The 15,458-nt window shown below is 53.5% G+C and overlaps 2 protein-coding genes across 2 annotated transcripts; both read right to left on the reverse strand.

The window, feature by feature from the left end:
- Positions 1 to 971: 971 nt before the first annotated feature.
- On the reverse strand, positions 972 to 4,161 carry CYP26A1 (cytochrome P450 family 26 subfamily A member 1). Its single transcript, XM_074545003.1, has 7 exons — positions 3,827 to 4,161; positions 3,405 to 3,629; positions 3,027 to 3,314; positions 2,768 to 2,917; positions 2,309 to 2,443; positions 1,939 to 2,091; positions 972 to 1,752 (listed from the first exon to the last, which is right to left on the reverse strand). Exons 1-7 carry the CDS (start codon positions 4,013 to 4,015, stop codon positions 1,411 to 1,413), a joined length of 1,482 nt encoding a protein of 493 aa, XP_074401104.1. The 5' UTR covers positions 4,016 to 4,161; the 3' UTR covers positions 972 to 1,410.
- Positions 4,162 to 5,250: 1,089 nt separating this feature from the next.
- CYP26C1 (cytochrome P450 family 26 subfamily C member 1) lies at positions 5,251 to 15,445 on the reverse strand. The gene is made up of 6 exons (XM_074545002.1): positions 14,700 to 15,445; positions 14,401 to 14,625; positions 14,006 to 14,281; positions 12,244 to 12,399; positions 8,337 to 8,843; positions 5,251 to 8,067 (listed from the first exon to the last, which is right to left on the reverse strand). Exons 1-6 carry the CDS (start codon positions 14,889 to 14,891, stop codon positions 7,705 to 7,707), a joined length of 1,719 nt encoding a protein of 572 aa, XP_074401103.1. The 5' UTR covers positions 14,892 to 15,445; the 3' UTR covers positions 5,251 to 7,704.
- Between the last annotated feature and the right edge of the window lie 13 nt (positions 15,446 to 15,458).

Here is a 15,458-nt window from a genome sequence, read left to right on the forward strand (position 1 = left end):
ATACCTGCAGCTATTTTGGGCAACTTAGCTTTGTCCTTAATTTTGATCTTGGGAGAACATAAAAAAGTGACTGTTTTCCAGAAGTAAACAAAAAATTTAACTATTCTATATGGTGCTACAAGTGCTCATGACACTGAATTACATTGGTTTACTTTGTAGATGTTTATAGAGCCACCCTATGTTGTTTGACTTTTGAGGGAAGACTAATAGGTGTAGTAAGCTGGGGTGGCCACAAAACCCCTTATGGTTAAGCCAAAATAGGGGTCATGCCTAGGGCATTTTATCTGCCCTGCTTACACACCCCCGGGGAATTGCATCTCAACAGTTGATTCTCTGTTAATCAATTCACATTAGTGCCTGCCTTTTAGTTTTCACTTTGCTGAATTCCATGAAAGAAGTTCTTAAACCAAATGCATGCTCTATCTCTCACCTAGTCAGAGCTGTTGCATTTCAAGGAGAAATAAGCAGATTTTATTTGCTCTACCTGCTGATAAGAGAACCTTCGTAAATAAAGATTCATAGCCAGCAAGCTCAACACAGAACAAGATTCAGTGGTGTGTTTACACAGGTCAGCACTAATATGGGAGGAGAGGACATCTGTGGATTTTTTCCTCAACTAGCTCCAGAGAAAAACTTATGTGACATTATTCTGCTTTCCTTTTCTTTCTGATTTACCGTGGCTCAACATGATGTGTTTGATAAGGAGACCTGTAGCACTTGCCATCACTCCATGCAGTTTTCAGTGAGCATGCAGTTTTGTACTGTTCTTGCATTTACAGCTAAAATTTATAACAATTAACTACTCACAATAAGCAACTACATGTGAAGGAGGGAAGAGTTATGAACACAAAAATAGGAAATACCTCTTTCACAGAAGCAGATTTGGCTTTACATCCAAACCCTAGAGCCACATCCATTAAGTTACTCTCTAGCATACACACAGATCTTCATACAGAGGATCATCAAAAATAAAGTTTATTGTCAAACTTAAAATTCACACATTAAACATACAATCTAGACACAAATAATACTGAAAACATTCTCAAACAATAACCATTTCAGGTAATTTGGATGAGTAGCTAGTTACCATTGTTTTGAATGCTTTTCAGATATTTCTTATACATACACCATCCTGAAATGTCTTCAAATGCTTAGCTGGCCAGCTCTCAGTGATAATTTTAAATAGGGGAAAATTTATTTCTATAGAAATAACATTATCTAATTATGAATCGGAGACCCATAATTGTAGTGCTTGGGGAAAAAAATATCATAGCCTCTTGAAATACTTAGAAGACATAAATAACTATTGTACATTTACAAGTTTTAAATATTTAAAGGCCTTTGTTACTATAAAAAGTTACTATGTACATATTAAATGCTATATAGGAATCCATTTGCAGGTTTGAGCTCTCAGATTTGGCCACTGAAACCGATGAATTTGGTAGGCAGATTGTCCACAGGGTACACTATGGGGCCTGTTTTCATTGTAGGAGGTCCATTCAGCAGCTGCCAGTCACAGCTTCGAGCCAACTCCACTGTAAATATTTTTAGAAGGACTTTTGCAAACTCTTTGCCCACGCAGCTCCTCAAGCCCCCACCAAAAGGAATGAAACTGAACCTAGAGGAATCCTCTGGAGATGGAGACATGAAGCGATCTGGGTTAAATTCTTCCTTGTTGGTAAAGAGGTCTGCCACATCATGTGTATCACAGATACTGTAAATAACATTCCAACCTTTAGGGATTTGGTAACCCTATAAAAAAAGAACAGAAATGAGATGTGGAGCACCTGTTAAATAATGTGAAGTGACAGAACAGGACACATCAGTGCATCCCACCTCCCCTCCTGGCTTCCTGCAGGTCACTCTGAGGCAGACAGGCTACATGAACACAAAATACTTTGCAGCTGCTCTGAGGAGTCCTGCCCAAACCTTGCTTACATTTAGCTCAAGGGTCTTGAGTGCAATCCGAAATCCTCCAGGAACAGGCGGGCTCAGCCTGAGGGTCTCTTTGATGACACAGCCTGTGTACTTCAGCTGCTCCAAGACCTCCATGTCCAGCTGCTTCTCTTGGTTGGAACTGCACAGCAACCCCTAGAAAGGAAAATGCTGCCGTGACATTCATGAGCCACACAGCCAGGGCTCCTGGCACTGCAAAGCAGCTGCCCCTCAGCTATAAGCAGTATTCTCCTGCCACCCCTAAAACAGAGCACCACCTGGATCAAAGGGAGCCCTGTCTGGGATACCTGTCCTGGAGTTACCTTCCTCCCACTGCCCCTTCCTGTGAAATGCCTCTGGGGAAGACACAGACCTTGACCTGCAGCTCTTTCCTCACTTTCTGCAGGACTTCATGGTGGAGCCCGAGGAAGGCGATCAGTGACGTGGCAGCACTAGCAGTGGTTTCATGGCCCCCAAACAGCAGCTCTGTGGCAGACTCTTTCAGCTCCTTACATAAAGGATAGAAGAGGCTTAAACCAGGCCTTGAACACAATACCAGGTCCACTCATTCACAGCAATGCTGTACATCATTCCCAAACTGGAACAGACACCCAGGGGTCTGGATGGAGGTGATTGGTGATGCTCATGCTGCCTGCAGACATGTCTCCCCATCCAACAGCCTGACTGCAGCCTCTGCATCCTAGTGCTCAACACTAGCAGGTTTATTTCATGGAGAAAGAGAGCATCTCCCGCTCTCCCTTTTGTCCCCGCAAGGTAAGTGTGACATTCTTAGGGGGCATGAAGGAAAGAGATTAATCCGGGGGAACCTTACCTGCATGTTGAGCTGCTCGCCGTTACCCTGTGTGTGTTCCATCAGCAGCTGCAGCGCGTCCTTGTAGCCCCCCTCAGGCTCCTTGCGGGCCATCTTGGCACGAATGTTCTCCTCGATCTTGGCATGGATGATGTTGCGTGCACGCAAGCCCTGAACGAGCAGGAGGGAGAGCAGGTTGGGCCTCAGACAGTACTGCCATCCCTGCCCCCGATTCCCGTGCCCTGGCCGGCCTTTCCTGCTGGCCCGCCGTGAGCCTTACCCGGTAGAGCCCACTGAAGGGCACGTCGATGGGCAGGGAGAAGAGGTTGCGGATCATCTCCTCGAAGGCCTCGACCAGCTGCTGCTCGCCGTCGGGGCTGGCCTGGCGGGGCTGGAAGCCCAGCAGGATTCTCATGGCAATGCGGAACATGAGGCGCTTCACCTCGGGGTACACGAGCAGGCAGGGCCCGGCGGCGCCCAGCCACCGCTCCAGGCAGGCGCTCACCTCCTCCTGGATGACGGGCACGTAGTGCTGCAGGGCGTCCCGGGAGAAGGCCCGCATGATCACCTGCCCGGGGGGACGAGGAGCAACGGGACAGAGGCTCAGCCGCCGCCCCGAGGCGACCGCGCCCGCTCCCCGCCCGCCGTCGGCCCGTACCTTTTTGCGGTGCTTGTGCTGCCCGTTGTGGAGGTTGGAGAGGCAGCCCGAGCCCAGGATGGTCCGCACCGAGGCGGGCCACTGCACGGAGACGAGCCGGTGCTCGCCCAGCAGGATGTGCCGCACGTTCTCGGCGCCCATCACCCGTACCGTGGGCCGCCCAAAGAGGTGAGTCTTGTAGATGAAGCCGTATTTCCTGCGTTTCATCTGCAGGAATTTCCGCCTCTAGACAGGAGATGAGAGGGGGGAAATGATAAAATAAATTTTAGGAAGCATGAGAGGAAGAGGCAGGGAGAGCAGCTCTTTCCCACCTGGGCACGGGAGCCTGTCAAAGTTGCCGCTCATCTCCCTCCCCTGCAGCCCGAGGAGCTCTGGCTCCAGAGGGGCCCCTCTCCGCTCCCCGCGCCATCGCCTGGCCTTACCTGCAGCACCAGCTGCAGCGTCTCCCCGAAGAAGGGGAGCCCCATGGTGCCCGGGGGCAGCGGGAGCGGGCAGCTGGGGTCGCGGCTGCTCACGCAGTACAGGTCCCAGAGCTTGACGGCAGCTAGAAAGAGTAGCAGGGGCAGCAGGAAGGTGCACAGGGCGCTGGCGACCAGGGCGGAGAAGCCCATGACTGGGGAGCGACTCCCGCCCAGCCCCCCGGGAGCTCCGAGTGCGCGGGCTGGGCTCGCCGCGGGCCGCCTTTTATACCCTTCCCAGGTTGCTGCCCACCCCTACCTTGGTCCGATAAATTAGTTCACCCAAAGTTCATCTTTAATTGCGGATTGCGGCCTGGCTCCTCCCCTCGAAATCTTTAACTATTTGCTTTGCGTAGCGCATCCTACGCGCCGCAGACCGCTGCCGGGGAAGGAAAGGTGCTGTCGGGGGCCGGGCTCGCTGACCCTGCACCACGCTCGGTGAGTGGGCTGCGGGACGCCGCCGACAGCTGACAGCCGGTGGTCGGCCACCACCGCCTCCTCGTCTCGGATTTATCGCCGATGCTCGTTCGAGACCAGCGGCTGCACCCAGAGATTCGCGCGCCGGCACCCGGCGGCCCGGCTGTCCGGTCACCTACCCCGCGGCGCTGCCGCCCGGCGCCGATGCGCTCTGCGGAGCTCCTTCGTCCGCCCGCCACCGCTGTCGGCTGGGAACGGCGATGTAGCGGCCGGACCCGGGAGACACCGGGCCGGGACGGTGGGGCGGCCGGAGCGGACGGTACCCCGTGCTGGGGCAGCCCGGAGACCCCCTGAGCAGAGCCGCCGGGGCATCGGCGGAGGAGCCTCCGCTGTCCCCTGGTTCACCTCGAAAGGCATGGCTTGTGTTTCTGCCGGCCGTGGAGGAAGGAGCCGCCGGCAGCAGTCCGTCTCGGCCTCCCGATGCAGGTTCAAGCGCGGGTCACCGAGGGAAAAGGAGGTGAGCGAGGAAAGGAAACACCAAACTCGCCGTTCCCAGCTGCTCTCCCCGGGATCCAGTGCCCACCCTCGCCTGAGGCTCTCCGGCATCCCGTCGGGGCTGCCGCGGCCGGGAAGAGGCGCTCGGCACGGGCGGGCACCCCGCCTGCAGCGCGGCGCGGAGGGGCGGGCGGGCACGGCGCTGCTCTCCGGACGGGAGCGGCAGCTGCGGACGGGAAGAGCGCGGCAGGAGCGGGGCGGCGGGAGGGCAGCGCTGGCTGGGGCTGCTGCTGCTGCTGCTGCCGGCGCAGGAGGGGCTGGGGAAGGGGCGCCCGGCGCGGACCGCGGCTGCGGGGCGAGGAGCTCTCCGCCGACCACGGCTGCGGCCAATACACTTTTTTTTTCTTTACCATTTTTATCTTTTCCGTCCCTATTACTTTTGCTTTCTTGTTCCAGACAAGCTCAATAAACGCTGGAAGTTTTGTGTGTGTGTCTGTGTAGGGGAGAGGGAGATGTCGCTTTTAATTATTATTTTTCCAACAATCAACCCATCACACGAGACCCGCCCTCCTCTTACGATGCCTTGTTGGAGCGGGGCTGCCCGCCTCCGCAGCCCCTTGCCCAGGAGGGAGCCCCCCGGAGGGCACTGACTGCCCGGTAGCCCCTCGGGCTTCGCCGCGGGCCCGGCCGGCGCTGGTCGGGAGCGGCGGCCGCGCCCTGACCCGGCGCTCTCCCCTTGCCGGGCGCTGACCTGCTTGTGACCTACAACACGGACCGTGACATCTGCGTGAACCCGGCCGGCAACCGCGCCAAGTTCACTGTCTATCAAAATAACGAGATACGGTGGCCTGAGCACCGATAATTGCCACAGGAAGGCTTTATTATCTTCCCAGCTGTGTATTCCCCAGCCATCGGCTTGAAAAGAATCAAATGGTAAAGAGTGAAAGGGATAATTAAAAACATCTTGGAAGGGGGTCAAGAAATTAACAGCCTAATATGAACAAACTTTGATTACAAGTAACAATTATTACACTTCATTTGTTAAATGCTCGTGTTTATCTGCAAACAAAATCAGTTTATCAGTTTCTTTTTGTTTCTTTTTTTTTTTTTTAACTAGATTCATGTTACATTTTTCAGCGGGCTTGCTGGCGCTCAGAGTAATTTTTAAGTGCGCTGCGGGAGGAGCCCTGACCTTCCTGCCCGGGGTGCCGGACACTGCAGGCCCAGCCCTGCCCAAGTCCTGCCCGCGGTGAGACCCTGAATCGCCTGCGGTCTCAGCCAGCCAGTAGCTCCTGCTAATTAACGTTAGTCATTGCCACTTGCAGCCACCATCTACTGATTTCACCTCTGATAGGCAAAAAGATTCACCTTTCAGGACAAGGTCAGGAGGGCCAGAGGCTCTGGTTCACTACAGGGTCGACTTGCCAATAGCACTTAACTCAGCCCTGCAGTTCAACCTCTTCCAGATTTGACCTGTCACGTTTGGGAGCCAGGTTTCTGTCCGAGGTAGCGTGGTGGTCGCTGCAGTGCCCCAGCACGGCCAGGCAAGAGGGATTGGCCAGGGCAAGGCCATCTCTAGCACCCAAGCAGAATGATGATAGAGTTTCAGGAGCCTGGAGAGCTCCCCAGAGCCTTTCCAAAGGGACACTGTCTTCGTGCCATGTTGTGGCCCTCACAGGTCAAGCTGGTTCTTCACACAGAGCACACAGACACCACCAGGCATGGGGTGCTCTGGAGGGACAAGGAGGATTATTTTCCCACTGCATTCACACAGAATACATGACAGTGGGGAGTAGAAGTGAAGCTGAAAGAAATTTACACACGTGTTGTTGTAGATCAAGGACCCGTGCCCAGATCTGTTCTCAGTACACAAACAACAGGACTCAGTTCATTTTATTTTACATGGGAGAGAAATACCCTGTAGGGGTACTCAAAAGCCATCTACAAGTGTGCCCTCAGCATCCATGTTTAGCCTCGGGTACCACCCCCTGGATAGATGCATGTCCTGACACTTTTCCTGGCAGAGCTGGGCTGACAGAGGTGACAGTCAGTCTGGCCAGCCAGCCAGCTACCACAGGGCCTGTGGCATCTTGCACATGTCCCCTCTGCAATGTGAACAGCATCATCAGGAACAAGGGACTTTGTACCACAATTCAGACACATTCAGAAATATCTGTTTTCTAAACATTTGTTCCCCAAAGCCCCCTCCCCCTGCTTCAGTCCAATCCCATGGGCAGGCTGTGGCTGGGGAGGATATCCTGGCGGGACCTCAGAGATGGTTTCATGGCAGACCCCAAGCAGCAGCTATGATGTGCAGAAGTACAACATACACAGCTGCTACTAGTGGGTGAATGAGACATATCCTCCTTGTGCCAGCTCTAATGGGAAGTGCATGAATGAGATTAAATATTTACAATAAAAACCACTTTACACCCTATTATTCTAGCTAGAGTTGATGCTGGGGATTGGGCAACTCTGGCTTGTGTTTTCCTGCAGAGCCCCCCACCTCCCTCTTTTTTCATCTAAATAGCTACAATGTGCAGGATGTTTCTCCTGCCTCTCCTATAACACACCTACAGGAGATAACACTGGGAGTCTTGGCTGTGGGTCTGGGAGTTTTGCTCCCCATCCCTGGTAGCTGGAGGCCTGTATGGGGCAGGGGCTGACTGAGCCTCCATGGCATATGCACCCTGCCAGCATCTTCATCAGGTTTTGCCCCAGTGCTCGGGAGTGCTCTGCAGGATACCCTGCTGCAGCACCTGCACGCCCTACCAGCCTGTACACCAGGAGTGGAAAATAGAAAGACCTTTAAGGTTTTGTTCAGCAGTAACCCAGCAGCATTCGCAGCCTGGGGCAGCAGAGACCTGCTCCTGGCAGCTGTGGAGGGGCATCGGCCCCAGGCTGAGGGGAGCAGTGCACCCCTCCCCGGCTCAGGCCTCGTGGCCTTGGCTGGGCTGCAAGGGGTGGAAGTAGAGCTGCAGCCCATCATCGACAGGGTGCACGATGGGCACGGTCTGCATGCGGGGGTAGCCAGGGGTGGCCAGCTCCCAGCGGGCCGTGCTGACCAGCTCGATGGCCAGCAGCTTGAGGATGGCCTGGGCCAGCTCCTTCCCGATGCAGCTGCGGGCCCCTCCGCCGAAGGGGATGTAGTGGAAGCGGCCCGCAGCCTCCAGCCGGCCGGCGCCGAAGCGCTCGGGGTCAAAGCTGCCGGGGGGGCTCTGGTACACAGCCGCTGTCTCATGGGTGTCACGGATGCTGTACATGACGCTCCAGCCTTTGGGGATCTGGTAGCCCTGGGGAAGGCAGAGAAGAGAGAGGAGAGGGCTGTTACTTACCTGTGCTACTGGAGGGTGAGCAGAGGGTGCCTGCAGACAGCCCCACTGCACTGCCCACCTGCTCTACAGTTCCTTTTCTCCCCAGCCCAACTGGGACTCACAGAGGCTGCTGGGTGACATTTCCCCTTAGCCACACTGCCAAGAGCCACCACTGTGCGGGACATAGGGTGCTTGCTCACAAGGCAGGCAGCAGCTCTTAGCAGCCTGCTGGAGTGCGGGACACTTACATCGAGCTCAAAAGTCTGCAGTGCCGTCCTGTAGCCTCCGGAGACTGGGGGCAGCACTCGCAGCACCTCCTTAATCACACAGTCCAGGTAACGCAGGCGGCTCAGCTTCTCCAGGCTGATGTCTGCGGGGCAGTGACAGCTTTGCCCCGGCGGTGCCGGGAGCTGGGGGCCGGGGCCGGGGCTGCTCTGGGGCACAGTGGGCTCCAGCACGGCACTGGGCTGGAGGGAATCTTCCTCCACTGGGGCTGGGGGCTGGCTCTGCTCCTTGTGAATGTCGTTGGCCATGGGGTGGGAAAGTGGTTTCTCTCTGTCCCTGCTCTGCATGGTCAGGGTCTCCAGGCAGGGTCCTGCAGGGCAGCACTCACTCTGCTGGTACCACTCATGGGACATCAGCTCCTGCCTTATTTTTTCAATCACTGAGGGGTGCTTCAATAGCAGGAGGATCAGAGAGGTGCTAGCACTAGCCGTGGTGAAAAAAGCAGCAAATATGAGCTCAATTGCTGATTCCTGAGAGAGGAATGAAAATTACAAGTTTGAATAACATTTCAAAGAGATTGTGTCTCAGACTGTTCTCACCTTTTGCAGGTTTCACCCCTGTGCAGGGGGCCCTGGCCCCCACTCTGCTCTCCCCAAACCCACACCCATCCTGGGTTGGCAGGGACCAAAGCATTTCTGTATGAACTGGACATCCACTTGCCAAGGCACTGCTGCAGAACCACAGCTGGAATGAGTACACATTACCTCCAATCCAGCTCTTCTGAGCTTTCCTCACAAGATTTACCAATTTTAAGGCAGCACTTTACCATGTTCTATAGCACATTGAGTGAAGTACATTTCAAGTATTATGCATTTTATCATCATCTGCCAATTCCCCACCCCAACTTTTACTTTTCTGTCCAGGCAGTGGATATGGGCAGTGGTTTATGCACAAATTTTAGATGTGCTGGCAGCTAACTGGGTTGCATTTGATCCATCTCCAGTTGTGACTGATCTTACCTGGGAGGGGACTCAAGGCAAGATTCAAAAGCATGAAGGCCTCTGCTAGAGCAGGTCAGCCTGGGAAGTGCTGTAGCCAGCAGGAAGCACACACCAGGCAAAGGACTTGCTTGCTTTTCAAGCTGTACAGCCCGAAGCACAGCAGAGTCCCCAAAAACTCCACAGCAGAAGCACCCATAACAAGTTAGGAAGTTGCTCAGCTCAGACACATGGACCACAGCACAGCCAAATCTGCAATGTGTGCCTTGTCCAAGGTCAGGGGCCCCCTCACAGTCCCCCAGCCTTTGTGGGACTGTCTGCAGGGCCTGTATGGAACAGCACATGCCAGGCTGCTGGGGGTTGTTTGCAGCACCCTCTAACCAACTTTTGCAAATGGTTTCCCAAAAGTTAAGGGTTGCCCATGGCATGACATCTCTGACAGCAAACATAATGCTCAAACCTACAGCACCATCTGAAGGTGCCAATGGCTCCACAGCACAGGAGTGCTGAGGCCAGAGACAAAAGCCAAGGAGAAGCCAAAGGGAGGAGAAGCAGGAACTGTCCCCCTGGAAGGCCTGGGACCTGACTGGTATTACAGAGCACTAATGGCTCCAGCCCAGGGGCAAAATCCCACAGGGACACAGAGCAGTTCCCTTCCACATGACTGTGTCTGGACTTCAAATTGTTCTGACACAATCGGTTCTAAAGAGGTGAAGCCACAAACACAGAGAAGAACACTTGAAGGCTGAAGGTACTTGGATTCAAATCTGATAAAGTTAAGGATAATGTAACAAAGATGACTCTCTGCTACCATCCCTAGTGCCATATATTGGCTGGTCTAGATGCTTTGCCAAAGTGCAGCTCTCAAGGGCATCTTTCAGCTGAAATAAAACCCCTGGAACAACAGATCCCTGTCAGCCCCTATCACACCTCCTGCAGGCATTAGCAGGAATTTTTACATTCACAAGTAACAGACACAGATGAAAAGAAACCTCTCAGTTCCACCACATGCAATTAAACCCCAAGACATTTCAATAGCATGCAAGGAATTTAGGGCAAGCTCTTAGGTTTGAAATAACAGCCCTTATGCTCTTTGCATCAACCTCTGACAGTGCTGCTGCAGAACGTGAGTCACAGCTGCTGTCACAGCTTTCCCTCCCTGCCTCTGCAAGGCCAGCAGAACCAGTGACTGGAAGGCAGGATATTCCCAAGCTTCTTCATCAGTACTGTGCCTGTCCTGGGAGGCAGAATGGGAAGCATTACACCCAGCCAGTGACAGCATTATTATACAGGATGGGTTTTTTAAATCTTCCCAAGGTTTAAAATATTTTAGAACAGTATTGTTGGCAAAGCAACATCTTTTTAATGACCTTTACATTTCAAGGGCCCTGGTGAGTTCATAGCAGCAGTACAAATCACAATGTATTTAGAAAAATTTCTGGGAAAACTCTCTTTCCAGATCATTTGAACAAAAAGCAGATTAGTGACTAGTTTGTGCCAGCGTCTGAAGTATTTGTCAAAGACAGATATATCCACAACTCTGAGACAGCTTTGGACTTTTTATCCAATTACACTGTTTTATTAAATGAGACCTCTACTACTGTTTTATTAGGGTGGAGAATATTGCCATGATTGCAAGCATAGGCAGTTCAGTCTGAAATTAATTTTGTTAAATACAGAAATTTTCTAACCATGAAGGTACATTACAACAAATTAATATGTTATAATTTGAATCAGCTGGCCCAAGGTTGCTGCCATGTCACTCAATCTATGTTACATTTAATATCTCCTTATTCCATTTGTGGTCAGAGTCAGGGATATGATGAGAGATTGTGAAATTATTCTTGCATAATATTAATGTGAATACTATCAGAGATTAATTCATCTTAATCACATTTTGAATCTGTCAATTATTTTTTAAAATCACATTATAATAAAATGTTAGAATAAATAATGTAATAAATAATTGTAATAAAATTTATTTAGTAATATATACTGGTTCTAATTATATCTAATAGTTGCTCAAAGTTTTTCAAATATTTTAGATTTAGCGATTGCATTTTTACAAAATATTTATAAAACATTAGTCTTTGGATAGTTATCCTGAAATACTTAAACAAATAGTAAAACTACCTTTAAACTATACTCAAATACTTTAAAATCATATCCAGCTGCTGTACCCATGCAAAACTGCTTCAAAAGTTCTTATATAAATGCAATGCCATCTACGATTCACTGATACCATGTGATCTGGAACTCTGAATGGTGCAGTACTAAAGACAAATTTTTTTTCCCAAGATCTTTGGCAAAACACTCATCACATTCACTTGGGGGTTTTGGCTCAGTAAGGGCTACTGGGCTCATCCCTATGTCACAGCCATACATTACATTCTTCACAGCAATCCACAAGCTACATGATCGATGAATGAGGAGGCGATAGGGAATGACCTGGAATCCATCGCTGCATCCCCAGACCTATTCTGGTTAATCACCTCAGAAATTTCTGGGCTCTCAGCCCTGAGGAGTCCAGTGATGTGATCTACACCCTGCCCTAGGCTGGGTGCTGGGCTGTGTTTGAGAAGCACACAGGTAGCTCTGAATACTTCCAAGAGAGTGTTCTGGAGGCTACTGACTGCACAGATGTGCAGAGCCTTAACACAGCCACATAACCCTACCAGCATCCTACATCAGGCCAAGGCTGGTGGCCCTGAAGAGGAAAGGCAGAAGGGCATTCACTGCCTTTTAAAAGGTCCCTTCTGTGGCAGAGACATAAGACTACAAGGGCATAAGAGTGTGCTGAGTGCAGGAGCTGGTGTCCTCAGCATCTGGCGGTGGTCCCCAGCTCCCCACAAGCCTCCTCCTGGCCCTCAGCCCACGTCTCTCAAACAGCCACTGAGTCAGGAGTGGCACTCAAGGCAGAGGCTCTCCTTACCTTTAGCTCCTGCAAGGTGAATTCTTTGCCATGCTCCTTGGCACTGTTCATTATGAAATCCAGAGCATCGCTGTGGTCTTCTGGGTTGTTTCTCTGCAGTTTTTCCTGTATAGCCTTCTCCATAAACTTATGTAGCATGTCCCGTGCTTTGATTCCCTGTGAGAGGCACACACAGTTCAGGAGAACCTTAGGAACTGTCCCCCTTCTCTAGAGAGACCAGGGGAACCCAAGTGTAGCAATCCTTAATCCCAGGACCTGTAATAGCAAGAACTGTTTAATCTGCTGCCCAGCCCCAGAGCCTTGCAAGAGGCAGCAGTCTGGGGGGAAATGCTGCACCTTCTGTTGCCTTGCTGTTGTGAATCAAATGCAACAAGTCCCAAGAAACTCTCTGGGAGGAAAAGACAACAGTAAACCCCTGCTACCAAGTTCAGAGGCATCTGCACTGGGCAAATCTACAGTTGTGTCAGGTCCAAAGGAAGCTTATTCCAAGGGAAAAGAAAAGGTAACAAGAAAACTGAGTCCAGACAGCAAGGCACAAATGGTTTTACATGGGAATAGTGGATAGACACATTAATCACAGTCAGCTCATCTTCAGGTGTGTTGCACTCCAGTGCAGCAAAACATTCCGGTAAGATCTCAGCAAGTCAAGTGATCAGCAAAGCGTTTGCAACTTGGGATGATGGAGTCACACTATGCGACTCTCTACAAAAATGTCTCCTGCAAAAGCCACAAGGACCAGAAATTTGAAGTTAAAAATGGCCATGGCCAGATATTCAGAAGAAGAAACAAAGGCTTAGATTTGAGGTGGGAAGGATTGGACAAAGTAAACAGGGCAGGGAGCAAGGTGAACGACAAGGGGATCTAAAGGCAAGTTGAAGATAATGGTCTGGGGCCAGACAGGCTTTGGCTGACCTGAGAGAGGGCAGGGGGATGAAAGCTCATACTGGTGACAACCTGCAAAGGGAAACTGGACAGGGAAAACAAGAGCTTTGATGAAGAGTAGCAGGGAGGCTGGGGGAGAACTGAGACTTTGGGTAAGGTGATCCAAAAGGACACAGCTCACAGTGGAAATAAGAGATGAGAGAAGACCTGTCTAAAGCAGACAGGAGACTTCAGCTGTGGTAAGGATGAAAAACCCAAAGCTAGAGGAGGGAGGGATGTGAGAGGAAGAATGGTACACAGGACCTATACCTAGAGCAGGAGTGTGGAGAGGCAGGCAAAGAGGGACAGAGCAGCAGGGAAGACACTGCAGGTTGAAAGAGGCGGAGACTGTCCCTCTCCCTGGGCTGCCTCTGGGCTGCTGGACTACAAGGGACCGAGGACCATAAGCGGCCTTAAGTTCTCAGCCTGTCTGACTTTCAGAGGAGGTGCTAAGCTGAGGTGTGCTGTGCCCACCTCTTTGTGCTTATGCCCACAGACGTCTATGCCATGGGCTGACATAAGTTCAGATGGGATAGGGTCAGATATGATGGACTCACCAGAGGCAACATGTGGGATGAGGGAGAAGAGGAGCCCTATGCTGAATAATGAGCTGGAGCCAGTGCCCAGAGGTGTTGGAAGCCAGCCAAAAGCAGGTGAGAAGTGCAGAGAGAAGGGGATATGGCTGGGGTAGGTAAGACACCAAGCCTTCAGACCTAGAATGGGGTGTTGCAGATGTCCTGGCCCATCAGAAATGTCCCTTGGTGGACCTAAGGACAGGGGATCTGTGCCGCCAGGGCCCAGGCGCTGCCCCGGGCAGAGGGAGCAGTGCAGGCGGCAGTACCTTGCGCAGCCCACTGAAGGGTATGTTCAGGGGCAGGGAGAAGAGGTTCTCCACCAGCTGCTCAAAAGTTTTGGCCAGATCCTTGAACTGCTTTTCCTCCAGGCGGAGCCCCAGCAGAATCCGAGCTGCAATGCGGAAAGTTAAGGTTTTAGCGGAGGAATAAACTGCGATAGAGCCTGGCTCCATGCACCAGCCCCGCAGCTCCCAGCTCACAACCTTCTGGATCCGCGGCAGGTAGCTCTCCAGGGCAGCACGGCTGAACACTCTGGCCAGGATCTAGGAGGAGAAGGGGAAGAAAGGCAGGTAGTTAAAGCAGGGGGGGCACACATGCCACCGAGGCCAGGCCTGGGCGCTGCCTGGGCTGTGCGCCCTGTCGGGGTGGCTGTGAGGCTCACCTTGCGGCGCTGGCGGTGCAGGTCACCAGTGGAGCTGAGCAGAGTGTGGGAGCCCAGGATGATATGGGTGCTTTGGGGCCACTGTGCGCTGACCAACGTGTGCTCACCCAGCAGGATCTTGCGGATGTTCTCAGCGCCTGTCACCCGCACCACAGGCCGGCCCAGGAGGTGGGTCTTGAAGACATTTCCGTACCGCTCCCGCCGAGAGCTGTGGAAGCGGGAGCCCTGGGGACGAGCTGCGGGTCAGCCCGTGGCTCCCGCCGGCCCCTTCCACCCCGCCCCGTCCCCCGGTGCCTCACCTGGAGCAGCCAGTGCAGAGTCTCCCCGAAGAAGGGCCAGCCCATAGAGCCCTTGGGCAAGGGCAGGGCGCTGGCGCGGTCCCGGCTGAGGCTCCAGCGCAGCGCCCACAGGTGCCGGCACAGGGTGATCAGCAGAGCCAGGGCCAGCAGCACCAGCGCCGCCGCCTCGGGCCAGGAGGGCCCGGCCGGCATCCTGCTCCGGCGGCGGGGACGGGCCGGGTGCGGCTGTCAGGCACGGAGGCCGGCGCCCCGCGACTCGGCTACGGGCGCTGCGCGACGGGCCCTGCCGGCTGCTGCCCGCCCGGCCCCGCTCGCCTCCTGCTGCCGGTTCGCCCCTCGGCCACATTTATATAGATATTGGCCACTTACGCCCGATCCACCTTCGGAGATGACGTATCCGCTGCATATTTAAGCAGCGCGGCCAAGTGCGGTGATTGGCGCGGGAGGGCCGGGGACAGCGGCCGAGGGGCTCGGGGCAGCCCCCGGGGCTGGGGCCCGGCGCCCCTCCCGCCCGCGCCCAGCCCCTCGGGGCGCCCCGAGCCGGAGGCGGGACGGCCGCTCCTGGTGCGGGGCACCCTCTCCGCCCCGCCGGCAGCTCCCGGCGCCCCCTCGGGCCGGCCTGCCCAGGTAGCGAGTCCCGTCCCGGGCTCCCCCGACCAGGGAGCGCCCCAGCCCTGCTCCGCAGCCCCACCGCCCCCGGCTCCCCGGCCTGCAGCGCTCCCGGCCCGCACCCCGCCGTCGGGGCCGCGCGGATCCCCG

This window comes from Zonotrichia albicollis, chromosome 7, assembly GCF_047830755.1.
Source record: "Zonotrichia albicollis isolate bZonAlb1 chromosome 7, bZonAlb1.hap1, whole genome shotgun sequence".
NCBI lineage: Eukaryota > Metazoa > Chordata > Aves > Passeriformes > Passerellidae > Zonotrichia > Zonotrichia albicollis.